Source organism: Thamnophis elegans, chromosome Z (assembly GCF_009769535.1).
Source record: "Thamnophis elegans isolate rThaEle1 chromosome Z, rThaEle1.pri, whole genome shotgun sequence".
NCBI classification, from domain to species: Eukaryota; Metazoa; Chordata; class Lepidosauria; order Squamata; family Colubridae; genus Thamnophis; species Thamnophis elegans.
Genome location: NC_045558.1, coordinates 56,738,233 through 56,765,565, shown reverse-complemented (window position 1 = coordinate 56,765,565; position 27,333 = coordinate 56,738,233). Strand labels below are relative to the sequence as shown.

The window sequence follows — 27,333 nt, the reverse complement described above, 5'->3', positions numbered from 1 at the left end:
TTTGAGGCCTTAATCACTATCAAATTGACTGTCCATTTAATTTACATCAAGCTTATTCCTAGTTCTAGTCTGATGTAACTTTTGGACTGTGGCTCCAAACCCCACCTCACCCATATCAGTTAAAATCAGAGTAGCACACCTCTGAATTAGATGCATTAACATCATTGTCTACTCAAATAAGTCTTCATTCACCATTGATTTTACAAAGAATGATCAAGAGATATAATTATTCTTATTTTCAAAAGGATCACTAGATACACAGATATAAATATGGGAGAGTTTCTGTGTCCTCCATTTCTTGGTTGTACAATCTGCGTAACTGGTTTAAGCAGCATGGATAGACAAGAAGTCCAGCGTCTCACCACTGAGAATGGTGGTCAATATACAGGGCAACTGAAGATGAATGAATGTACTCATCTTATTGTTCAAGAACCAAAAGGTAAAAAAGAAATCTTTGAATTTTTGTTTAGATTGAGTTCAGGAGGAGGCTTGTGTTTGTGTAAATATTTGCAGATTGAGAATCAGATTTCACTTTGTACTAGGCTTAAAAGTTGAACATAGAATGTACCCTCATATTACTTTCTACTGGATTTGCTGCAAACTAATTGTGTTAGTGATATTTTTGTGTAGTACTTCAACTGACTATAGTTTTTTATAGCAATGAAAATAAAATGTTTTAAACTTAATTTAGAATTCTTCAAATACTATTTTAATTTTTCTCCACTGTCTTTATGTTAAGGTTGTACTTCTGAATTTCATGTGACCTTTTGCTCATTTTCCCTGCATTTATTATAAGGATTTTGATATTTAAGGAAAGAGAACGTGTCTACAACAAAATTAGATTTATTTTAAAATATATTTAATATATTCTTTTAGAATAAATTCCACCAAATCATGCAACAGAATTTGGAAGCATAATACATAAACACAAGGTTAAAAATAATAATAAAAGTAATGATAAAATACAATCAGAAGGCTTCATATGTGGAACAGTCAAGTAGAGTGCTAAACAGAATTATAAACCAATATAAAGGGATAAATCTATACAATTTTCTTGGAAGCTGTAATGAAGGGACGTGGCAGATTCCCTGTGTAAGAGTGGCAGATTATATCTAACAAAGTCCTTTTCTTTATATATGCCTACTTGTATTATAGGTAACACGGAAGAAAGGTTGGTCACTGACTGTAATAAATATCTGATTAATTACAAGGAAGGCTTGCAAGTATTATGATGGAATAGATGTTTTAGGTAACTCAAGCTAAAAGTGCTCAGAACTTTAAAAGTTGACGCCAGCATTTTAAATCAAACCTGAAAACACACCAGTTAGCAACGTATCTGATTACAATTCTCAAGAATAGAGTGATTATTTTCAATATAGGCTTAAATTTCTGAAACATCTTTAAAGAAAAATTTTAAAGGATGAATACATTGTAGTTAACTTAGCCTTAATAGATAAAAAAATATAAGTTCTCTTGAGATAAAGCTGCATATTAGGCTACTGAAAAAGTAGCTATTGACAGTTCTATAGTTTTTTATAGTGTAGGTCTTCTGTATAAGAACAGTGGCAATTTTGAATAACAGTCTGCTAAATCGAAATGATAGGCTAGGGTGACTGAATTTTTTCAGGTTTATTTAGCAAATCATATTGATCTGAATATGCTAATCAGAAAATTAATACTGGAACTAAAAAAATCAAAGCTGTCTGACCTTGCATCCAGACCTCACTTTTGGCAAATGGAAGAAGCCTTTTCATCTGCAACTTAAAAATCTATTTTGAATGGTTAGAAACTTTCCTTAATGAGGAGAAGGAAGGAAGCAAGCAAGATTTATACATACAAATAGAAGATTTCCCTTTATGTTGCTAGAGTGTTCAGAGAGCAAATTCACACATGTGATTTTCCTATCAGTAATTTGTGGATCCAATCCCATTTTTTTCCTACTTACTGAATTAAATTAATTGTAAGGGTGATTTCATGGACATGTTTGAATTTGTCAGTTTAGGTATATAAAATTAAAACCAAATAGAAAATAATGTTGAGCCTCATTGGTTGTTCATGACATTTTATTGATGCAGCAGGTAGGGCTTAATAGAAAGGCATTCTGTTCGAATGATACATAGCATTATCCAGCCATTGGTGTTGCAGTATAAAGCCTCTTTTTGTTAATGATATATTGCCATTGTGATGACCTACTTATACATAATTGCATGTGCAAAAAGTCTCAGACATAGCTATATTGTATCAGTATAGCTAAGGAATCATTTTTATAAGGAAAATGTAAGCACTTTATGTTTCAATGTAGTCTAAAAATAAGTTTGTGAGTGCAGACTTTTAAGTTGATTTTTAAAAGTATATAGAATAGGTCTCTAACATTTTAGCTAATAAGTACAGTTTGTAGTTTTAGAGTAAGGAGCCTTTCTTTATTCCAAATTTCCTGTCACAGTGTTGTAGATAGTTACAGAACAAAGAACTAATTGGGGCAAAAAGATTTAGTATATTTAAGAAAATGTGTTCAAATATTGCTTCATATATTTATGTTCATGTAGTTTACAGACTTCAGAAGAATTGAAATATGTATTATTTATTATGATTTTGTCTCTTCTTGGGAAAGGTCAGAAATATGAATGTGCAAAAAGGTGGAATGTTCATTGTATATCCATGCAGTGGTTTTTTGACAGCATTGAAAAGAGATTTTGCCAGGATGAATCAATGTATTTAATAGTTCCTAGCACAAAGCAAGATAGTGCACCAAGCACTTCAACTCCTACAAGTCAAGCTAGCAAGCCAGACAGTAAGTAATACAGATACACATAATACAAAAGGACATATTTCCTATATTATCTAGATTTATAATTATTAATTGACTTAAGATTGCATAATTTATTTTTTTATTCATTTATTTATTCATTTGTTTGTTTTTAGGAAAGTACTGGCCCATAAATATTTCGAAGGTCTCAATTCTATTGGGGCTGTTTATTTTGGGATGCTATGCTCAGATTATTTTTGTTACATTTTTAAGTAGAAGAAATGAGTCTTTTAACAAAGTACAGGTAGTTTTTGACATATAAACATCTCAGCATCCCCACATGTGATCAAATTTCAGGTACTTGGCATGTATATATTACAATTGCAGTGTTCTGGGATCATGTGATCACCTTTTCTGATTTTCTGACAAGCAAAGTCAACCGCAAAGCCAGGTTTGCTTAACTGAATTATTAACAACTGCAAATGATCCACTTAATAACTATGGCAACAACAATCGTAAAATTGGATAGGATTCACTTAAAAATTGCTTTGCCGCAGAAATTGTGGTCTTAATTGTGATCATAAGTCTACCTGTATTATATCTCAACTTCCCCTTTAGCCATCTCCTTGCTCTAAATGGGGTTATTCTTGAGACATATTTGGAATCTACAATTCACATGAAGTTTGTATGCATGGACAGTTCTTGAAGCCCCTAGTGTTATAGTGCAAGAAAAACCTTTTCTGCCATGGCTTCTGCTTTTGGAATATTGTGCCAAAGTGAGAACTGCACTCATTCTTTTGGCCTTCTGAAAGGACTTAAAGACCTGACTCTGCCAACAAAGCCGAGGTTTCAATGAGGGTATATCATTCTGGATGTGGTTAAAGGGCTAAAATAAAACGCCGCTTCCTCCTCATGTGTATCTTGTTCCCTTTCAATCTTTATTAATTTTAAGATAGTTTATTGTTTTTATTTATTGTTTTAACATTCATATAGTTGCATTTATTGATTATAAATCACTAAAGTAGTCTCTAAGTGATAGAGGCAGCACAGAAATTAAATAAGGCTGTACATGATCTTTAAAAAGGGTCCATAGTGTGGAAATGTATTTGAAAACCTATTCAAATCAATAAAGCAACTATATCTTTTTGCACTCATATGAGCCCCCCAAGAGATAAATTTGTTCTATTAATTTGAAAAGAGATGTTTTAGACAGAATCCATGACAATTCATAGCCAACTTGCCAGAGCCAACTTACCACAGGACAAGAATTACACTAATATTGAAAAAATAGGGAAATAGAATCATTAAAGAAAGGATACCAAACTGGGACAAAATGAAATGTAAATGACAAAAATTAAAATATTTTAAAATATTTTAAATGATTAAATTGAATTGTTGAATTGTCCTGCGTTGAGTTATCCTGTGGCAAGTTGGCAATAGTGAGTTGGCTGTGTTGAGTTCACCATGGCGATTTGGCTGCAGCAAGTTGTCCCATTTCAGCCATGCTTGTACAAATTGCAGTGTATCTTTCAAAAGGTTTGAAGAACTCTACTGAATAGCAAGATGAGTTACTTCATTTGGTAGCTATGATTGAACTACATTTTCCAGTATCTTTTTCCATTGGTTTTCACTCCTATTTCCACAATTCTATCAAAACCCATTGGGAAAAAGAAGTTTTTATTGAAGATAAAATTGCTAATATCTTTTCAGTGAAGGAAATTATGTGTAGAAAGATGAAAAGCGTGTCTTACAAAATATGTTTATGACAATATATGAAATCATTATAATGAAATTCTATGAATGACATTCTATCTCTTCATGAGGGCTAATATAAGAATTGTTGGGTTAATCTAGGGAGGCCATGGAAACTACAGGATGCCTTTGGGCCTGTTTCTTTCTCCGGCAGACTACTAACATTGTTATGGAGTTAAATAAAAATAGGTTTAATGTAAACTATCTTGAATAAAGTAACAAATTCATATTTTTTTCTCTTTCAATGTTCTTCTATTTCCCTTTTGCAGTATTTCCTAAAAATAATATTCATAACCTGAGATAATGTTCCCTGAAAAATGAATAAGCCATTACTTTGTAAGCATTTGAAAATACTAAGCGCTTTTTGCATGCATTGATAACAAACTATGTTGCACTTAGCATAACAGAAGAAAGAAATTAATGGAGAATGAAAGTTAACTAATGTCCAGTATGATTTTTATTCTTGCTTAATCTTCTATGAAATTAGAAAGTAAGTTATAATTGATATATTGATGCAATGTTCCAAAATAATTCATAAACAACTTTTTCGTCTGAATTTTAAAGGTCGAACACTTTCGGATGTTAGTCATATTTCAAATATCAACTTAAGTGACATTAATGAAACATCATATAGTTCTGTTTTGAATAGCAGACTGGATCCTTCGCCTGATGATCTGAACAACTTGAATATTAGTTCTTTGCAAGCACGTGAGGATTTACTGGATGGATGCCGAGTATGTTTAATAGTGAATGTTCAATTGTAAAATTACCCAGATAATTCTATAGATTTTAGAATTTGTGAAAGTATATTCATGCATGTAACTAGGCAGAATCTAATATTTCACCTCTGAATAATTGGTTAAAAGCAATTGTCCATTATTATTGAACATCGGATTGAAAAAAGGAAGGCAAAAGCCATTACTTACAAACTCTATTAAATTATTTTCTTTCCTCATGAGGAAATTAAGTAACGTATTTTAATACAATACCTCATTGATAATATAGCAAACTAAAAAAGATCAGTAGTAGGAACATGCTGAAGAAGTGTTGAATACTAAGTTGTGCTAGTACCAGAGTAATATATAGTAAATAGTAATGAACTATGACAGCCAGCTTAGTTATGGAATCAGATTAGAAATTGGGAGACTCAGTTATATTCCCTCCTGAGGCACAAAGCAAGTTGGATTACATTGAGCCAGTCACTTTCTCTCAACCATGGGAATGAGACAGTGACAAATCACTTTTGACAAAACATATGATTGAATGGAAGAAAAAAACTATACCACAATGAATAATACTTTAGATAAAATTTGAATAATGCTGTAACTGAAAGGAAGTGGAATCAATATTCTCTAAGATTGGTTGTTTGCTTACAGACGCTTCATTACTTAATTGGGTGACATCATCAGTGTTAGTAAGTGTGAGGTGTGCTCCCTGTTCATTTATTATTTGATAAATGTATATGGCCATCTAATTCACACATCTATTATGTATAGTAGCTTGCCCTGCCATTGTTGATGGGTATGGTTTTCTTCTTGCTAGTTTCTGGATTAGGATTATTGTTCAAATCTTGATTAGAGGTAATTAATGAATTTTTCTTGTGGCTTCTGACTGCTAGTTGGTATTCATGAATGCACTCTGCTTGTCTTCTGCCTGTTTGTTCTTCTTAATGGCTATAAAAGTCCTTACATTATGTGATATACATGGCTCCTATTTTTGTTGTTGTTGTTCTTGGGTTAGTGCAGGAGTGTCACATTTGATCCTGTCGGGCTGGATCATGATGTATCATGGCATTTTCTGCCTTTACGGAAACCAGAGTGGGCTGCCAGTTTGACAGGCCTGGGTTAGTGGATGTTTTGGTTTGCTTAAGTTGTTTTGGAAGCCTTTAGTTGGTTTGTGCTCTAAGAAGATGCTGTGTGGTTGTAATAGCCTATTGGTTGTTTCTGAAATGTTTTCAATATATGGTGGTAGTATGCTTTATATATAGCAGATTTAATGGTTTTCAAAAGTAAAACTTGAAATACAAAATTACCATAAAAAGGGAAAATTTGCAGGGTGAACAATGAGGAATATTTAAAAACTAACACAATTACTTCCAATCCTCTTAGGGATGGATACATGATAAAGTACTCTTATTTTAATTTAACGAAAAACAAATAAAAAATTAAATATGAAATGTATACATTCCAAACAATCAAATAATGACATAAATATATAATATAAACTTTAATTCTAAATAAAACAAATAATCCATGAATGTATCATAAGAACAATCCCACACATATTTCTTAAATGTTTATAATACATCTACTTTAAATTTAAACAAATAAATAAGAACATAAAGTATATACTTATACCCAATATTTCTATAACCATAACTAATCTAGTAATCAAACCCCAAAATCTGAGCTCATTTTTTCTTTATCAAGTAAAAAGACCAAAAGTGGTCTTGATATAGAAAAAAAAAGTACCTAATGTTTTATCTCTGATCAAAGCAGTGGATTTAACTGTCAATTCTCTTCGAATAAAGGCTTTCTGTGATGATAATTGTAGAGGATCTGTCTGAAACATTGTCTATGGCCATGATGGCGAACCTATGGCATGCGTGCCAGAAGCGTTGTCACTAGTTGGTCTTCGCGGGTACTGAAGCCCTGGAAAACAGCCCAAAAAATGACCCCAAAACAGGCATATGCGCATTGGCATATGCCAGAAACCCCAAAGACCGGCTGGCCGGCATGCACACTGACCAGCTGGTCTTCGGGTTTCTGGCACGCATGGACACAAGTTCCGGTTTCGGCAATCGGTGCCTGAAAAGATTCACCATCATTGGTCTATGGAGATTCTCAATCATCCAGGTCATGGTTGTCCCAAAGGTGCTTTTTCCTATGATGTGACTTCTCTCTTCACCTGCATTCTAAAGCTGTCATGGTAATGAAAAAATGACTGCTAGAAGACAGCACCTTTGGTGACAGAACCAACCTCAGCCAAAACCCCATATGTGCCATGTTGGACCTGTCCTTGACTATTACCTATTTTAAATACAATGATGTTTCTACAGACAAAAACATGGCAGTGCCATGGGTTTACTGTATCCCCCATTTTAGTCAATCTCGATATGGAAGAGATAGAAATCAAAGCTCTACACTCCACAGGAATTCCATCCACTCACTGGTATAGGTATGTGGATGATACTTGGGTCAAGATCAAAACACAGGAATTCGAAGTGTTCACCAAATATATCAACTCTCTGGACAGATACATCAAATTCACACTGGAAGGTGCTAAAGAAAATAGGTTAGCCTTCCTGGATTGTGAAGTACACGTTAAGGAAGAAAAAAGCCTTAACATTGAAGTTTAAAGAATACCCACACATACAGATGAATATTAACATTTGATTTCCACCACCTACTGGAGCACAAAATGGAAGTTATGAGAACCCTATTCCACCGAGCTGAAGGCCTGGGAAAGAAAAAGAACGAAAACACATCAAGAAAGTCCTCACAACATGTCGCTATCCCAAGCAGGCCTTCATCAAATTTAAAAAAGACCCTAAGGAGCTCCTCCATAACAGACAACAAAGTGAATAATAAATGAAGCAACATCTTTCCTTAGGTTGCAGTAATATTGGAAAAGCTCAGGAGGCTTTTCAGCCAACACAACATATATACACACTTCAAACCCAAGAATACGTTAAGGCAGAAGTTTGTCCACGCCTGTCTTCTGCGCATGTGCGAGGTGAGGATGGCCGCTGGCTTCCCTTGTTCCGTCCAGTGGAGCAGAAAAACGCCAGGATAAACCGGCGGTTTGCTTCAGAGCTTTAAAAAAGGGGGTCCCCGCAGCTGAGCGAGATCCAGGGGGCCTGAATAGACGATTTCCTGGAGGGTCGGCACTCCCGGGCATCCCCTGGCTTGCGTGGCAACCGGAGTGTTCCTCAGGACGCTAGCAAGCCTGGAGGGAAATGGCGGCGCTGCACTGAGGGCTCTGTTTCAGCGTCCTAGGCTGCCGGTGTTTCAACCACCCACAGACAGTCCGAATTGACTTTTTGTGGTGTTTAGCGATTTTGGCTTGGTTTAAGCCCTATTTCCTCGCTGACTGGGAGGAGCCCTGGTGTCTGCCTGTCCTTTGGAGACCTGTTGCCATCAAAGGAGGTGGGTGACTCGAACGACGCTGGATGAGGCAGGGCAGCTGGTTTATTCCTCGGCTGCCGTAGTCTCTCTAGGCACCCCCCCTCCTCCATTCAGGTCGGAGCACGCTACTGGCCACTTTTAGTGCTTTTTTGACATTTGTGCTCCTGTTCCATCTGGATTTTTTAGACTCCATTTGGCTGGCTTTATAGAGGGGTTGTCGGTGGATATGGGGTGTTATAAGATCTGGCAGTTGGCCTTGCGGCCGTTGCCACAGCCTCCTAGCCTATCCCCTAGGCCTTCCTTACTGTGCGGCCTTTCCTCTCCTCCCTAGCCCTTGGTTTGCTCACGGCTCACGGCTGCTGGATATTGGACTGGACATTGGACTTGCGACCTGGTCCTGGCTGGACCAGGACCATCGCCACCTGCCATTATCAAGGGGTTCCATCTTAGCCCCCTGGAACTCTCTGGACCCCTCTACCCCAGTTCCATCGATATTATTTATCGCGTAACAAAGAGAGAAGACGCAATCTTGCTCCCCCCCTTTACACCTTCGTGAACCCCACCGGACTGGACTTTTTGCAAACCACCTACAAACTTTACTTGAACTTGCACATTTCTTAACAGCTGCGCAATTTTCTTCTTTTCTTTTTTTTTCTTCTCTTTTCTCTCTTTTCTTTTGTATGGGATATGTATGTGGTATGTATGTGATGTATGTTTGATATTTGATGTGTGTACCCACTTTTATCTTTTTATTGTCATTGTATTTTATAATTTTTAACTGACTTGTGGGGATTGGATGAGCGAGTGACTGTGCATGCATGAGGGGACTGGGAGAGCAGCCGGCTGCATCCTCCGCTGAGTGCCATTGCAGAAGTGGTAGGGGGCCCAGGCCTATCTCCCGTCCCAGAATGTTTGAGATTAATGGCCTGCCGGAGAGAGTTACGGGGGGGGGAATAGGGTCTATGGGTGCGGGAGTGGGCCAGAACATTACGGTCACGATGGGAAGGGGCAGGTACGGCGGGAACTTCAGGGCTAGCCATTACCGGGGGAGGAGGGTCCGCTACGTTGCAGCGATCCCTCCTTCCGGCCCTGTTAGTTCCACTCCAAGGCCAGATGGCGAGAGTGGTCAGGGCCCTGGTCTCAGGCTGTTGTTGCTAAATGCCAGGTCTGTGGTTCACAAGGCTCCCCTCGTCCGGGACCTAATATTAGACGAGGAGCAGACCTGGCATGTATTACTGAAACCTAGCTGGGCCCGGAGGGAGGAGTCCCCCTCACTGAAATGTGCCCAGAAGGTTTTCAGGTGCTTCATCAGCCGCGACCCCAGAAAGGGGTGGGGGAGTGGCTATCATCATCCGAGGGTCATTAGTTCCTCGTAGGATCCCTGCTTCGGAGCTTGTCGGGTGTGAGTCCTTGTTGGTGAAGTTGGACCTTGTGGGTCAAGTGGGCTTGTTGCTAACGTACCTTCCTCCCAACAGCGTTGCAACAGCCCTCCCCTCGCTCCTCGAGTCAGCAGCCGAGCTGGCGGTAGAGTTCCCCAGGCTTATGGTCCTGGGGGACTTCAACCTGCCTTCGCTCGGTGGACACTCTGATGGAGCACAGGAGTTCATGGCTTCCATGACAGCCATGGACTTGACCCAAGTAATCCGGGGTCCGACTCACTCGGCGGGGCACACACTCGACCTCGTATTCCTCTCGGAGCAGTGGAGACATGATCTAGAGTTGAGGGGCATTAAGACCTTGCCCTTGTCATGGTCTGATCACTTCCTACTAAGGCTTGACTAAGGCTTGATTGGTTGGAGACCAATCCCCCACTGTAGGGAGGAGGAACTGATTAGGTGGTTCCGCCCCAGGCGCCTAATGGACCCTATGGGATTTCAGATGGCGCTTGGAGAAATACCTGGCACTCTTGTCCACAATCTGGTGGAGTCCTTAGTCTCTGCCTGGAATACAGCAGCGGTGGGGGCTCTAAACCGGATTACGCCTTTACGGCCTCTCTGAGGTAGTGGATCCAGGAGATTTCCTTGGTTTACTGAGGAACTCCAGGAGATGAAGCGCCAAAAGAGACGCCTAGAGCGCCGCTGGAGGGCCAGTAACTCTGAGTCAGACCGAGCACTGATGAGAGCCTTTATCAGGACCTATCTTGTGGCAATACGGGCGTCGAAATCTGCACATTTTGCTGCTCTTATTGCATCCGCTGAATCGCGCCCAGCTGCCTTGTTTAGAATAGCATGCTCCCTCTTGAAAGGGAGGGATGCGGACGACCCTTTACAAGGTAGGGCTGAGGAATTTGTTCAATTTCTAACCAATAAAGTCGCTCGGATTCGGACAGATCTGGACACCAATTGCACGGTACCAGCTGAGGTACCGGGGGAAGGTCTTGAGCGAATTTTATGGAGCGAGTTTCAACTTGTTGCTCCTGAGGAAGTGGACAAGGCCATGGGAGCGATGAATGCCTCCGCTTGTATACTGGACCCGTGCCCTTCCTGGCTGGTTTCGACCAGCAGGGAGGTGACACGTGGCTGGATCCAGACGATAGTTAACACCTCTCTCCGGGAGGGGTCCTTCCCGCACCTCCTAAAGGATGCGGTGGTGAGACCCCTCCTGAAGAAACCTTCTCTGGATCCAGCCATCTTGAGTAACTATCGTCCAGTCTCCAACCTCCCCTTTGTTGGGAAGGTTGTTGAGAAAGTGGTAGCCTTTCAACTCCGACGGTCCGTGGATGAAACCGATTATCTGGATCCCTTTCAGTCCGGTTTCAGGCCTGGTTAAAGCACGGAAACTGCTTTGGTTGCGCTGATCGATGATCTCTGGCGAGCCAGGGATAGGGGTCACCCGTCTATCCTGATGCTTCTTGATCTCTCAGCGGCCTTCAATACCATCGACCATGGTATCCTTCTGCGACAGTTGCGGGGAGTGGGAGGCACCGTTCTTCGGTGGTTCTCCTCCTACCTCTCGGACAGGTCGCAGTCGGTGTTGGTCAGAGGACAGAGATCGACCCCTAGGCCCCTCAACTTTAGGGTGCCGCAGGGTTCGGTCCTGTCCCCCCTCCTATTTAACATCTACATGAAGCCGCTGGATGAGATCATACTCCGGCACAGGATTAAATATCATCAATATGCAGACGATACACAGCTGTATCTGTCTGCCCCGTGCCAACTCAGTGAAGCGGTAGAAGTGATGGGCCAGTGCCTGGAGGCTGTTAGGGTCTGGATGGGAACGAATAAGCTGGCGCTCAACCCCGACAAGACCGAGTGGCTATTGATGCTCCCTCCCAAAGATGGTCCAGCTATTCCATCTCTCAGCCTGGGGGGTGAAATTATACGCTCCTCAGAGTGGGCTTGCAATTTGGGAGTCCTCTTGGATCCGCAGCTGACTCTAGAACATCATCTGTCGGCTGTGACCAGGGGGACCTTTGCCCAGGTTCGTCTGGTGCACCAATTACGGCCCTACCTGGACCGGGAGGCCCTTCGGATAGTCACTCATGCCCTCGTCACCTCAAGACTGGATTACTGTAACGCGCTCTACATGGGGATGCCCTTGAAGAGTGTTCGAGGACTTCAGCTTGTGCAAAACACAGCCGCGTGAGCGATCGTGGGTGCACCTCGGTACACCGACGTTACACCTATCCTCCGCGAGCTGCACTGGCTGCCTATTGGTCTCCGGACACGCTTCAAGGTGCTAGTCGTTACTTTTAAAGCCCTACATGGTATTGGACCTGGGTACTTGAGAGACCGCCTCCTGCCAGTTACCTCCCAAAGACCTATTAGATCCCACAGATTAGGCCTCCTCCGAATTCCATCTGCCGGCCAATGTCGGCTGGCGACTCCTCGGGGGAGGGCCTTCTCTGTGGCTGCTCCGGCCCTCTGGAACGATCTCCCCGTGGAGATCCGGACCCTTACTACCCTTCCGGCCTTCCGCAAAGCGGTTAAGACCTGGCTGTTCCGGCAGGCCTGGGGCTGTTGAACTATCCAGCCCCATCTGAGGTTATGGCTGTTGTAGAATTTTAAATTGTTGTTTTTATTTTATTTTTTGTATCCCCTCCCTGTTTTATTGTGAGCCGCCCTGAGTCTCTCAGGAATAGGGCTGCATACAAACTCAGTAAATTGAATTGAATTGAATTGATAAAATACTCAGACATAAACTGAGCAATCTGATACATGCAGTACAATGCAGCGAGCTAGGCACAGCTCTGTACATTGGGGAAACAAAACAACCACTTTATAAATGCATGGCACAACATAGGAGACATGGCACAAAACCATCAGGACAAGATTCAACATTCCATCTGCATTTAAAAGATAAAGGCCACTCTTTTGAAGGTAGCAAAGTCCGCATTTTGGACAGAGGGGTCAAAGAGGCCATCTATGTTCACAATTGAACAGTCCTCTCAACAGAGGGGGAAGGATATGATATCATCTATCTCTAATCTACAACACAGTTCTCTCCAGTTCCAAGAAGGCTCCACATGATTTGCACCACTGAGGTGATCTTGATGACACAGATAAATCTCCAGGTGGCCTTAACAACTTGCTAAAATAATGCAAATGACCAGCTGTCTGCAAGCGAATATAAATCCTTCCATTCTCCACCATCCAGTCAGTGTTGAAGAAACTTCTTGGATGAGGAGCAGCACATCTTCCAAAAAAAAATAAAAACCCCAGAAAGTCCAGTTGCCTCTTTAAAAAGCACCTTTGGAACTATCGAAACATTTTTGCTATGTAACTCTTCCAAACTCTCAGGATGGCAAGACCAACAAATTGATTCTTAAAATCTTAAAATTAACTTTAACTTTATCATATCTTAAACAGCCGTGCTAGGGATATCCTTTCCATAATTTGTGTTGGATGTGCTACAGTGCATTGGGTGATTAGGAACTCTTGATAAAGTTGCATGGGTATTCATTTTGTTGGAAGATGTTATATAGGTTGTCTGTTTCATTTTTCGAATGGCCAGGTTGTTGCAGTGTGTTTATTTACATCAGAATAATGTTCTTGCATGTCTCCTGTGGAGTTATGCTGTTACTTTGGTAATGGAGCACTTGCTTACTTGCCTTTTTTTTTTTTTGACAAACTTGTGTTTCTAATTTGCTGTTTCTTCTGATGAAGAAAAGGATATTCAGACAGGATAGTGGGATATTGTTTTCATGTTTCCTTGTGAATTTTATTCCTCTGAGTATGTTAATTTATTGTTTTTATGTTACATCATTAGTGTTTCTTTTTTATTATGGTGAAGGTGTCAGCTACATACTGAACCATACTTTTGATTTTATATGTGAGAGTGCTATAGTTTTTAGATGTTGCATTATGATCTCTGCTATGATTCCTGAGAATGATAATCTCATGGGTGTTCCTCTGATTTGTTGGTATATTTGTCCATCAACTGCAAATAGGTAGGGGGGAGGAGGAGATTTATAATGTTCATGATTCTAGATATTTTAGTCTTAATGAATTTGGCTAGGTTATGTAGTACTGCTGTCTCTGATTAGTTCTGAATCAATGGATGTAAAGTGTGTTGTGACTTTGAATGAAACCATAATTTAATTTTCTTCTTTTTTTAGAACTTTAATTATCTGGAGATAGTGTAGTGGGGGTGGTGGTGGTGGTAGTATATTCACTTTCTTCTGTGCAGTGTTCAAATGCCTTTAAGTTTTTGGCTATCTTGTATGTTGGGGTCTTTGGTAATGATACAGTTAGACAAGAGATATGTCAGTCTTCTATTTTTGAGTGTCCATAGAAGCTTGGGAGGATGAGTCCACTAATTTTACCCACCACTTGAATTGATCTTTCTTGATTATAGTGTTCCTCGTCTCTTGAGGGGATATCTAGATTTTGTAATGGATTGTGTTTACTGAGATGAAGGTTTCTTTGTCTTCTAGTAATTCTTTGACTTTTGTGTAAATTATGTTCTGCCCGTCATAGCCATGGTTTGATTTTTGCAAGCAAACAACCAAGGACTCCACAGTTCATCCCTAAGTTACTCTTTTCTGTTGAATGTAGAGTGTCTAACCTGTCTTAAATTAGTACTCCTATATTAGTTCTAATATTTTTCTGCTTTTCTTTTAGATTTATCTTTGTGGCTTTAGTGCCAGAAAATTAGATAAAATGAAAAAGCTGATTAACTCTGGTGGTGCTGTTCGTTTTAATCAACTAAATGAAGATGTGACACATGTTATTGTGGGGGATTGTGATGATGAATTAAAACAATTTTTGAAGAAAACAGAACACAGGTATTGATAACTAGTTTTAAGATTTACTGGCATTTTTTAAAACTAAAATTTTGGTAAATATTCAGCATGTTAAAACAGTTTATTGCAATTTTTATCATTTTCTCAAGAGTGGTGAGGATATTTAATAATTTTTAAAAAATTCTGGAATGAAATATTTAAAACCAGGAGTATGTGGACTGTACATATTTGAATCATTGGTTTGTAGCTTTAAAGCATACACACACACACAGACTTTATTTATTTATTTATTTATTTATTTATTTATTTATTTATTTATTTATTTATTCTTGGTCCAGTAACGAATGCCGAGACAAGCTTAATTGGAATGTACTTTATTAGCAAGAAACCAAAATCTTGGTGGCTGAAAGCCAGGCATAACAAACAGATAAGGACCTTGGCAGCAACTCAGACAAACCTTGGCAGTAAGGTTGTAACCAGCCTGCCAAGCTAGTTACAAAAGTTTTCCAACTTTTAGTCAATGCGTTGACTTCTGCAAGAGGGCCGTGTGCACAAGCAGTCTTTTTATAGTCTGTAGAGGAGCCTAATGACCACCAGCTGAGTGTAATTACCTCCTGTACTTGCACAACTGTTCCTGACGCCTATTAGCTCTTCGGTGCCGGGCATCCAGGAACAACTCACTACTGGCATCCGGATCACTCTCCCTTGTCTCCTCCCCACTGGTCCAAGGCTCAGGCGCCTCCTGGTGGCCAACCAGCCTCTCTGTGCCCTGCTCGGAGTCGGAACCCTGTCCAGGGTCCTCCACATCCTCCAGAGCCGACTCATAAGGCCCCTCGCTGTTGGAGTCTGGTGGCAGCTCCAATGGCTCCTGCTGGGCCACAACATACATATATATTTGTTTTCGTATTTTTGTATCAAATTCACTTTTTCACTTTTGAATTTCCTATCAAATTCACTTTGATACGAGTGAATTTGATTTGAGGAAAATGGTGAATTGTTTCAGAGGAACTCAGTTCCATTTCCCAATACATCGTGAAAAGTCGATTTTGAGATTTGATCAAACTGGAGTCAGAGCTCCGAATCAAACCTTTGTTCAAAAAGATGATGATGATGATGATGATGATGATGATGATAATAATAATAATGGAATTAAATTAAAGGATTGATTCTCCACAACTGTGATCTCAAAAGCTGTAAACATCTAAGACGATTTCTATACAAACTAAGTTCAGAAATATAGATCATGATTAAATGTCATGATACAAATATTTTCTCTGGGAAAATTTCTGCTCTAAATGTACACAGTTAACAATGTCAAAAATTGTGTACTTTAGACGCAACTTTGTATTATGGGTTCTTACGATGTTTAGAAACTTTGCTTTGGTTTCATAGGAGGTATAGAACACTTTTCCTACATGGTGAATTCATAGTTTTTTTCAATAACAGGCCACATGCTGTGACAGTACAATGGCTTTTGGAATGCTTTAGAAAAGGTTATTTAATACCTGAAGAGCAATATGCCCCTGCAAGTTATCAACAAGCGAATATTCCACCTTCTGAGCCACCTTTCATCTCCAAAAAAAATGACATGTTAAAGAAAGAACATGTGAATACTATGGCAGCTGCAGATACTGATGAAGAATTGCTATCTCAGTATGTTACTCATGATTCCAAAGTAGGTAAGGTAACAGGTCCATGAAAAGCAGGGAGATGGACAGGGAAGCAGGCATACAGCGGGCAGAATAAATAGATAATCTTTTTTATGGTCATCAACCAGCAAATATACTCCATCATCATCTGTTCTCTTTAATTTCTTCTTTGATCATCGTTATACTTACACTTGTCCTCTATCTATTTGTAGCCCATAGTCTATGTACCACTGTCCTAAATGTCCTTAAATGTTTTTTATTTCTTGTACTCTATTTTTTCATTTGCTTTTTGATAACCTTAGCTACTGTTCTTCAAGGATTTAATTTACAGCCTGCTATATTTTTTGTGTAATTGTTGTCTATCACCTTGCTTCTTGGACCGTGTTATTCTTTTCTCATTTGGATTTTCCTTACTACCTACTAGATTTTGTTTCTTCCATTCTCTTCTCTTATTGTAAAGCTCTTACATTTCTAAAAATTGCATGATGTATTCAAAACAACTGATTTGTCAATTCCCAGAGGTAACAGATTTCTCACATAGACACAGGTTTTCTGCCCGATTGCTGAGTGGGCATGACCATGGTGGACATGGCCTAGTTGGCCTCCTGCACCATGGTGTGTGTGTTTTTGCCTTCCCCAGGCTTTGGAGGCTTTCCTCGAGCCTTTGGGAGAGTGAAATCATCCTTCCCCGGACTGTGGAAGGCACGCTCCCCCCTCCCCCAGCCTCTGTGCAGGCCCTGCACTTATTTCGCATCCAAAATAGGCCGGGTGGAGACTCCTGGGATGGGTGGGCGGGGCCAGCCAGCATGGGATTTGGAGGTTCTCCGAACCGGCCATAACATTTGCTATGAATTCTCCTGAACCTGTAGCATCCCACCCCTGCACATAGGTGATTGTTTAACTATCAGTCCATATACAAAGTGTGTTATAAATTCTTCCAGAATAGTTCACCATTATACTAAAAAAAGAAAATTAACATTTTATTTATCTTCTAGTTCATTTTGATGACCACATTGAAACTGATCACACTGTCTTTCAAGATGGAAAAGAGGTCACAGTTACTTCCTTGGCAGAGTCTTCTTCAGTTATTGAAGGAGCCTTATTTAGTGGAAAAAAGTTTCTCATTCTTGGTTTTGGTAAAGCAGATGAATCTTACATAAGAGCTCTGATTGAAGAGAATGCTGGGAAGGTTCTGCTCCAGGAAAAAAGAGTTATTGCTGATTATGCTGTTGTTCCTCTTCTGGGAAACAAGGTCATATCAACTGTAGAAGATGTGGTTACAAACACATGGCTGGTAAGAATAAGTTGAAAAATAATGTTTCAAACATATATTAAGTAAAGAACAAAACAATAAGCAATGGAAGTTTTGTTGATATTTTAAAATTGCTATTGAAAAATAATATACATCCAAATTATATGTATATGCTAAATAAGGATTTGTGTCCAATTATGGTCTGATTTTATTCTTTCTATTTTAATCATTGAGATTTTATAGCAAAATAAAATGCAAATTAAGCCCCAAACACCAATAGAATACTGTTAATAAATAATTGGATATTTGAATAAAACAGCTACAACAATTTTAACAGTCCTAATGCCTCACTAACTAAAACTAAAATTAACTTTAGGGAGTCACTTTGATGTAATGGTAAGGGATACAGGGAATAAACCAGGAGACTAAATTTTATTTCCACTTGGTAAGTCATTCGTAGCTTTAGAAGCAAGCAATGGCAATTTATTTTTGAAAAATTGCAGTGATTTGTCTAGAGAGTTACCAGGAATCATCATTGATTTGAAGACACATAATTTAATATAATGCTAACTTTAACTCACAAAACATTTACAATACCATTTGTATTTAAAAACTAAGAGAAGTCCATACAAAGTTGATCAAGGAGATGATTAGAGGACTGGCACCACAAATGGCAGACGATATGATACTGTTTTGCTATTGGAAAGATACAGGTTAATAGATGGAAGAATATAATTTAAAACTAGTTAAACTTAGTGAAATCTATTGACAATAGATATAGTTTAAATAAATAATTGATAATGTGATCTACTGCCTACTGCTGATCACCTCCACACGACCCATTAGATCTCATCGTTTAGGCCTCCTCCGAGTTCCATCCGCTGGCCAATGCCGACTGGCCACCACACGGAGGAGAGCCTTCTCGGTGGTAGCCCCGACCCAATGAAACAATCTCCCCGTGGAGCTTCGTACCCTCACCACCCTCCAGACCTTCCGCACAGCCCTTAGAATCTGGCTATCCCGTCAGGCCTGGGGCTAAAGATTGTAACCCGCCCGAATGGTATGAATGTTGCGTTTTAATCATGTACTGTCTTATATGTAAAAGTCTGTCCCCCCCTTCCTTTTGATTGTGAGCCGCCCTGAGTCCCCCCAGGGAAAAGGGCGGCATACAAATAAATAAACTAATAAACTAATGTTACTAATGTATACAATGTGTAGTGTTATAATGACTATAATTGGATGTGAATATTGAATGGTACCCATGTAAGGAAGATTAGAAATCCCTTTGGATTATATGTAAAGGTTAATATAAAAAAAAGAATCAAGTTAGATACAGTTAAAGTTTTGATTATTAGAGGGAAAATGTTATGATACAGGATATAGTTAAATAAAGGAGGGACAAGAATAACAACGTATATATAGATATGGGTATAACATAGGGAGACTGGATGTAAATTCTAAACAGTGATTTGGAAAGGAGGATTAGAAAATTTTGTTATTAAATATTTGGATGTTTAGCTAGAATAGGACATAAGGATTTAATGTTAGTGGAGAATTTTAGAAATAGTAATTGAAAGGCCAGTATGTGGTTATGTATTAAATTTTGGTATATTTTATGATGAAGGACGCTTAAACAATTATAGTCAAATGAAAATGGAGAAATAATGATGGTGACATGTATGAATATTTGAGTTAAAATACTTAAGTTAATATGAATTATGTTTGTTGACTGTGGAAGAGATGCACAAAAGTCTTTTTGTAACCAACTGATACACTTTCTACAGCTTGTGTTTGTTTTAAACTAAAAATAAAAAAAATATTTAAAAAAGAGTTTAAGAAGGCATTGTTGTGTTGAAGTTTTCAAATAATTCCCTACAATCATATGCCGTTTAATCCTTTAGTGTGTCAGACTCTTGAATTACTATGGTTGAAAACATTTCTAAGTTATTTAATGTCTTCTTGTTCATTATCTAAGGTGATGTGTATAGAACAACAGACTCTGATAGATCCTCAATCAAGTCCACTTTTCAGCCCAGTGCCAATGAAGGAAGGAGCCACCCCATTACAGCATTTTGTGTTGTCTTTCAGTCAGTTTAGTGGAGCAGAGAGAGAATCTTTAGTATGTTTGGCAAGTCAGCTTGGGGCAAGGTCTGTACAGCATTACTTTTTTAAATGCTCTGGCATCTTATAATATTAAACTTCTGTCATATTAAAAGAAAAAGGAGAAAATGTACATGCTTTTCAAAAAGGCTAATGATATAAATTACTACCAAATTATTGAAAAATATTGTTTATAGCTTTGTATTTATTTATTTTTTTAAAAAATTAAGATCTTTTTCAAAAGATAAAACATTCTTATGTAATTTTTCTTTTTAAGAATAATATTGATACTTATGGGAAATAGCATTTTTTTAAACGTTGTTTTAGAGTTCAGGAATTCTTCGTGAGAAGAGCCAACCCAAAGAAAGGAATGCTTGTTAGCACTCACCTGGTGCTAAAAGAGCCAGATGGTTCTAAATATGAAGCAGCAAAGAAGTGGAATCTTCCTGCCATTACTATGGCTTGGCTATTAGAGTCTGCTAGGATGGGAAAAAAGGCTGATGAAAGCAAATTCCTGATTGAGAATATAGACAACAAAGGTTAGTTGGAATGGAATGCACCTGATGGTGCTCACTAGCACATATCTGTGTAAACAATAGAAACATTAATATATTTTCTCACACCCCATCCATAAGCATTTTTTTCTATTATATTGTAAAAAATATATAAATATTATTGGTTGCTAGATGCCACATTTAGTGTCTTTAAAGCAATTCTCTCTCCCTCCCTCCCTCCCTCCCCCCCTCTCTCTGTATATATGTGTATATACACACATATTATGTATAATATGTGTGTGTTGTGTGTATTTAGATTGCCAAATTGAATCAGTCCAACTCAAAAAGTGAATTTGTGAAAAATGGTGAATTGTTTCAGAGGTAATCAGTTCAATTTTCGAATACAGTATGACCTGAAAAATCGATTTTGAGATTTGATCAAATTGCTGTCAAAGTTCTGAATCAAACCTTTGTTCAACTTTATTAAAAAGATACACATTATAAAGAAAATAATTTGTAAATATTATTGATAGCTAGATGGCCCTGATGTTGCACTAGATCAGGACACTATTAATAGGGCTTTGCAACAAATGAAATCAGACTTGGAGAAGTGGAAAAACTTGCAACTATCCTTGATTAATGGGATTTTGAAAAAATGCAATTGGCCATTCTTTCTCTTCGTAGAAGTATCCATTGTACCTCCTGGCTCCATACAATATATATATATATATATATATATGGCATCTCCCTGTAGCAATTATATGGAATAGCACCAGGGAGATGTCATATATATATGTATGTATGTATGTATGTATGTATGTATGTATGTATGTATGTATGTATGTATATATATGACATCTCCCTGGTGCTATTCCATATAATATTCACCATAATTTTTTTCCTCACTCATGAAATAAATATAGTGATATATTAATAGATTATGCAGGTCTTTAAATCTGTCACATTGCTCTTAAATGCTCAAAGTCATTTAGTAAGTTTTGCAGTTGAATGGCATATGACCCTTTAATCCAATTCTTTTTACAACATGATGCCTTGATTAGTTTACTCAAAATATACTCAAAGATAAGCAGGAAAAAAACATTTTTGCCCTCCCCAACCCGCAGGAGCATTCTGCAGGCTTCAACAGGGCAGGGGAAAGGCAAAAATGCCCATGTTTTTTGCCAAAATGGGGGCATTTTTGCCTTCCCCCAGCCCTGCTGAAGCCTGCAGAGTGCTTCTTGGGGGGGGGGGTAAGGGAAGGCAGAACTGCCCCCGTTTTTGCGAAAAACAGCCAATTTTTTCACCAAAACGGGTGCATTTTTCCCTTTCCCCAGCTCTGCTGGGGGGTGGAGGAAGGCAAAAATGCCCCCATTTTTTGCCCGTTTTTCACAAAAATGGGATGCGGGGTCAGGGCTTTGGGAGGCCAAAAATGGCTGTATTCCGTGTATAAAATGCATCAACATTTCCATGCTCTTTAAGGGGGGGAAATGCATCTTATACTCCAAAAAATATGGTATAATTTTCTGTTGATAATTATACATATTATATAATATTTGCTACCATTGATGAAATAGTATGTTGGTATCATAACATGTTATAAAAATTATTAGCTAAGGAATGTCTTTTTAGCACCCAAGAAACATAGTATTCACTTTCAAAATTGAAAGGGCAAACTTACAACTCTGTTGTTTATTTTGTTATAACTGGACATATTAAAAAATAACCAAGGTAATTTTTATCAAGGATCACTGCAAATTGTAGCAAAGGAGACCACATTTTCGCCTTACTATTTATTGTAATAAAACATGAAATACATAGTTTAAAATATTTTTAAATTATACTTTGAATTTTTTAAAGATAAACAAAAGAACCTTAAAAATTCTTCAGAAGAAATGGAGAAAAGCATTACATCTACAAATACACCTGATTATCCTAGTAAAGTCCTTGAAACTGGAAAGATAACAACAGTGACACCCCTGGATGTGAATTGTTTCCAAAGTAAAGCTTTCCAAAGTGTTATTTCACAGCATATTGGTAAAAATCCTAACCCTCCAATTGGAAGCAAAGCAGTACAGAAGGAACCCTCTCTGCATCTCGACACACCATCTAAATTTTTATCGAAAGACAAGCTCTTTAAACCTTCTTTTGATGTCAAGGTAAATACTTTGGAAATCTTGTCCCTCTTGTAAATGTTTGAGAAAACAGTTATAATATAACTATCAATAAATATCAATTTGTTTGTTAGTTCTAATTTTCTTTTTAATTTCAAAGCAAATTAAGTATGCTGTGTTTTAATGTTAAACTACTTTTTATATCTATAGTTATTTATTTTACTTGAATGAATATTTTATTATATGGGTAGTTTTATTTTCCAAGTTTGTATTATGACATGACATTGATATGATCATGTTGTAGAGTTAATAAAAATTATCCTTTATATGGAGTATTAATAATATGTTCTCCTGTGCGCTGCTTGGAGAGTCCAAGCATGGGTTAAATTCAGTCTATTCGCCCAAGGACCGAGTTAATTCTTTTGACTACGCCTCCCTTCCTCATTGAGGGCCAGTTCAAAAACTCAGTCCAGCCCAGTCGGACGTGTTTTTGGAGAGTTCCTCAGTCCTTGGACGAATTAACTGAACTCTTCAGAGAATTAGCTAGTCTTTTCTTATTTTTGTTTGCTAGTTAGGGCAAGAAAAGGATAATTTCTCTTTACACAGGCTGAGGGAGTGCGGAAGAACCACGCCTTTAAAACAACGGTGCTGCGGTGCATGGGTGCTTGTCCGGCCGCTGCTGGCGAGCGCGGGGGGCTGTAGGAGGCTTTCTCTCCCCCAGCTGTCGTTTTCACCCCAAATCACTCAGAGACCTCAGCAGAGGCTCGGAGTGCTGCGAGACAGCTCCTGAGGACTCCGGAAAGGTGCAGTGGCCATTTTGGGCATGTTTTGGCGCACTTTTTCTGGCGGCCGTTTCTCCAGCTTCGCACCTTCTCCCTCAGTACAAAGACGCCGCGGAGGTGGATTGGCTTTCATCGGGGCGCCAGCAAGGCCTTTCCTCTCCAACGAAGCAGTAGAGCAGCCTGGGAGAGGTTTGACCCCTCGGGGCATTCTCCCATCTAGTAGCCATATCTGCGAGGCGTGCAGTTACTCAGCAACTCGCTCCTATTACTGGTCTACTGGGTCCCGATCTATTGACTCCTGGTCTACTGGGTCCCAATTTACTGTATCCTGATCTACCGGTTCCCGATCTACTAGTTCCTGGTCTACTGTCTACAATTGAAAGTCTGAAGATGACAGAAAAATGCAAGGGAGCCCCAGAGGACTCCGTGACACAGCAAAACGCAGTATGCCAGATCCACCAGTGGTGGAGCAGGTGAAGGGTTCCAAAGGGAAGGGGATTCCTAATCCCAGAGGGGGCAAGGCCTTGTCTAAGGCCGAGGCTCACAGACACAAGGTCCTTGAAAAAACCTTCGAGAGGGCCAGGAAATTGTCCATTTCGTCTGGTCAACCATCCAGGAACCCCAGCCCTGCACCCTAACCCCAAGAGTATTTCCCTCAAGGCTCTCCAGAGCAGTGTAATTCTCCACAAGCCCTGGAGATGATATTTCAGGCTTCTTCGCCTGCAGCCTCCCTCGGTTACCCTGAGTCCTCATCAATCCAGGAGGAAATTTGTCCCTTTGGCTGTGATGAACTCAAGAAAGGTCCACTGCCTTCTGATCACCCCATTGGGAGTGGGTTGGAGTCATCAGGCACCTCGGCGTGTGCCAATCTATCAGCCTACATTCAGAGGACCATTGAAAGGGACATAGAGGCTGGCATCCATAAGACATTTCAACTTTAAGGACACCCAGGCCAAGCCTAGCAAAGAGTCTGCCCCAAAGGCTCAGTCAGTGGATCCCCCTTCTCCAAGCACCTCTATAGCTACTGAGGCATCAGTTCTAGAGGATGATAATGTGGATGAGCGGGAATTTTCTGAGGATGAGAACCCTCCTCCTGAAAAACTTGCCTTTACGGGCCTCTTTCTGCCCATCCATTTTCAAGTCAATCCTGCATAAGGCAAAGGCCTTGACCCAACTTTAACTTTTTTAGCAACAGAAATTTTGGGCTCAATTGTCATAATTTGAGGACTGACTGATAACCAGTCCTCAAATTATGACCAAAATCAGTCTCTACTGTAATTGTGTACATTTAATCACAATTTAGTATGTAGAATAATGTGATAATATTTGCCTATTTCATAACAATTCTGTAACTTCTCAATATCCTTGCGGACTTATAACATAATATGAGCTCTTGCCCTAGATTGAATGATGGCTTTTCTTATTCTTGTGGTAGCTTAATTTGGTGCCAATAAAACTAACAGATTTTATTTTGATCTGTATAAAAAGTAACCTTTATTAAATCTTCTAATATAATCTAAAAGCTTCTGTGATATGACTTGATTGGATATTTTACATAATTGGAAGAATAAAACAAAACTGTTTATTCGATTAGTTTATGAGAAACATTTTGAGAAAACAATCATTAATGCCTTTTAAAAATTCCTTTCCTCTAGGATGCTTTGGCAGTTTTGGAAACTCCAGGTGGTCCTAACCAAGAAAACACAAATCTAAGTACTCCTCTTTCAGAAGTCATTGGCAGGAACTTAAAACTAGCTTTGGCCAACAGCACACGCCAAACAGTTGTAATCACTGCCAGTCCGCAGCTAAAAGCTCCATGCTGGCAAACGGTGAGCTTAGCATTTAGTTTCATTATACAAGTATGGAATCAAACTTCATTTATTCTTGGCAAATTGTTATTTCCTGAAGTGGTATTCATTTTATTGTGGAAGTAAATCTCTTCAAATATAATTTTAATTACAATAGTAAATACTAATAAAAACTAAACGGAAAAAGATAATGGAAAGAAAAAATAAAAATAGGTTATAATATATAAAAAAGAAATATATAAAGAAGTGATTTCAAACCTTCATTATGACAAATTATTTACTCTTCAACCCCTATAAGGTTACACAAATATATCTTTATCTCATATCCCATCGGCCATGATGGGAAACCTGGTATACGTGCCAGAGATGGCATGCAGCGCCCTCTCTGTGGGCACGTGAGCCGTCGCTCTAGTTCAGCTCTGCTGCGCATGCACGCACACCTCCTGCCAGCCAACTGGTCTTCGGGTCTGTTGTGCATGTGCGCAGGGGGGAGGTCGCATGCAGGGACTGCATGCACGGGGGACACATGGGGCACAGGCATGTGCGGGTTGCATGTGTGGGGGCACACGGGCATTGCATTTTGGGGGTTGGCCACGCATGCACTTTGGCCACTTGGTCCAGAAGAGGTTGGCCATCACTGCCCTAAGGTGTCAGCCTTTGAATTCTTATATCAGCAAAAAGTTTATAAAGGATTACTGGAAAATTGCAACAAAATATCTTATTTCAAGCTTGAACAAACTAAGTTTACAATCCCTACTTTTACAGTACTTGCTATTTTAATCTTTAATTCAGCTAACTATTGTAATATTTTTTGCTCTTAAATTATTCTTTATCCCATCACACAGATATCTTCCAAAGTTTAACAAGCCCCTTGTAAATCCAATAACAATGTTTTCCAAGTTATTCTCCAGGTTTCTCATTTGTGGTTCCTATTATTTGTATTTAATTTTTAAAACTTCAGGCACTTTCTTTTATATATCCAGTAAAGTGTTCTTTTTAAAATCATTCTCTCGTCTTCTCATCTTTAGTTCCACATTCCATACTTTATCTTATCAGATAAGCTTTGTTACACATATGTCATCTCTTCATTATGTCATTCTTTTACATATACTGTATTACTCCAATGTTGGTGGATACAGCGGTCATGCATGGGTTAACTCAGTCAGTAACCAATAGAACGGAGTCTACCAAAGTGATGTCATTGCCTCTGAGGAGCATGCTCCCGCATTTTTAGACTCAGTTCGATTGGAACTGGCTGTGCTAATCGCTTTCTCCTCAACTAATACTTAATAATTGACTGTTTTAATTGAATTTAATTGGCTTTTACTCAAACAAAGAAAGAAAAATGTTTTTCATCTAAATTGGAAACTGGAATAAGCTCCTATTGGATCTTGGAGGCAGGACTCTCAATAGCCCCTGAGCGGCTGGAGAGTCTTTGCCTGGGCTTGTTCGAGGCTTTGCCTCTGAATTGCCTACGGGCTTCTGAGGCTTCCTGATTAATAGCGGATGTTGCAATAGCCGTTGGAGGCTCCGCTCAGCGCTGCTGTCTCTGCTGGAAAATCCCTGGGCTCTGCCTTGCCGCCTGTGCCGCTGATTGCTGCCTCCGCCTCCAGAAGCCTTTGAATGCCGTGGGGAGCCCCTAAAAGTCACGAAGAGCCACTCCGCCGCTGGAAAGCGCCAATGCTGCCGCCGTACCTTGTCACCTTCCTCCGACGCTCCAGCTCCCGCTAGACCACAGCGGCTTCGCCCTTGGCTCCGCAGCCTTGCCACAGAGCCTCTAATACCCACGCTCGCCTCGCGGCATTGGCTACCTTGTGGCGCCGGCCCATAGGCTCTGTAGGCTCAGCGGCCATTTTGTTTGGGCGCAAAAATCATCTGTATTTCTCTCTCTCTCTCCATCTACCTACCTACCTACCTACCTACCTACTCTCTCCCTCTCCCTATCTACCTACTGTATTTCTCTCTCTCTTCCTCTCTATCCCTCTATCTACCTACCTACTTTTAAAACAAATTTGCCTCTTCAAAACCTTGGTGCGTCTTTTACTCCAAAAAATATGGTAGTCTATTCATAGAAGCAGACATCATTATTGATAGTGTTATTATTGTAGTTATTAATTTTCTGCTTTGTTCTTCAAAGATTTTAATAGCTTGGATTTCATAATTTTCTATATCATTCTGTAAATCGTAGTATTAATTGACATCAGGCTTCATTTTTTTCTGCTTAAAATCTCCCCTCTAATGCTTATTTCTAAATCATGACTTATCTTTTGTTATGACTTGCAATCAAAAGAGATCTGTTGCAATTTTTTTATAATTAGTTCCAAAATC

General features: G+C 39.3%; 1 protein-coding gene across 4 annotated transcripts in view; it reads left to right on the top strand.

Moving 5' to 3' along the window:
* TOPBP1 (DNA topoisomerase II binding protein 1) overlaps positions 1-27,333 on the top strand; it is an 84,092-nt gene that overhangs the window by 6,775 nt on the left and 49,984 nt on the right. For all 4 annotated transcript variants that reach the window (XM_032236807.1, XM_032236808.1, XM_032236806.1 and 1 more), the window contains exons 6-15: positions 246-439; positions 2,612-2,791; positions 5,063-5,232; positions 14,688-14,851; positions 16,256-16,488; positions 17,454-17,752; positions 19,686-19,858; positions 20,138-20,349; positions 22,162-22,460; positions 24,853-25,026. In XM_032236807.1, coding sequence (XP_032092698.1) covers positions 246-439; positions 2,612-2,791; positions 5,063-5,232; positions 14,688-14,851; positions 16,256-16,488; positions 17,454-17,752; positions 19,686-19,858; positions 20,138-20,349; positions 22,162-22,460; positions 24,853-25,026 — 2,098 coding nt within the window. The remainder of the gene's footprint in view (positions 1-245; positions 440-2,611; positions 2,792-5,062; positions 5,233-14,687; positions 14,852-16,255; positions 16,489-17,453; positions 17,753-19,685; positions 19,859-20,137; positions 20,350-22,161; positions 22,461-24,852; positions 25,027-27,333) is intronic.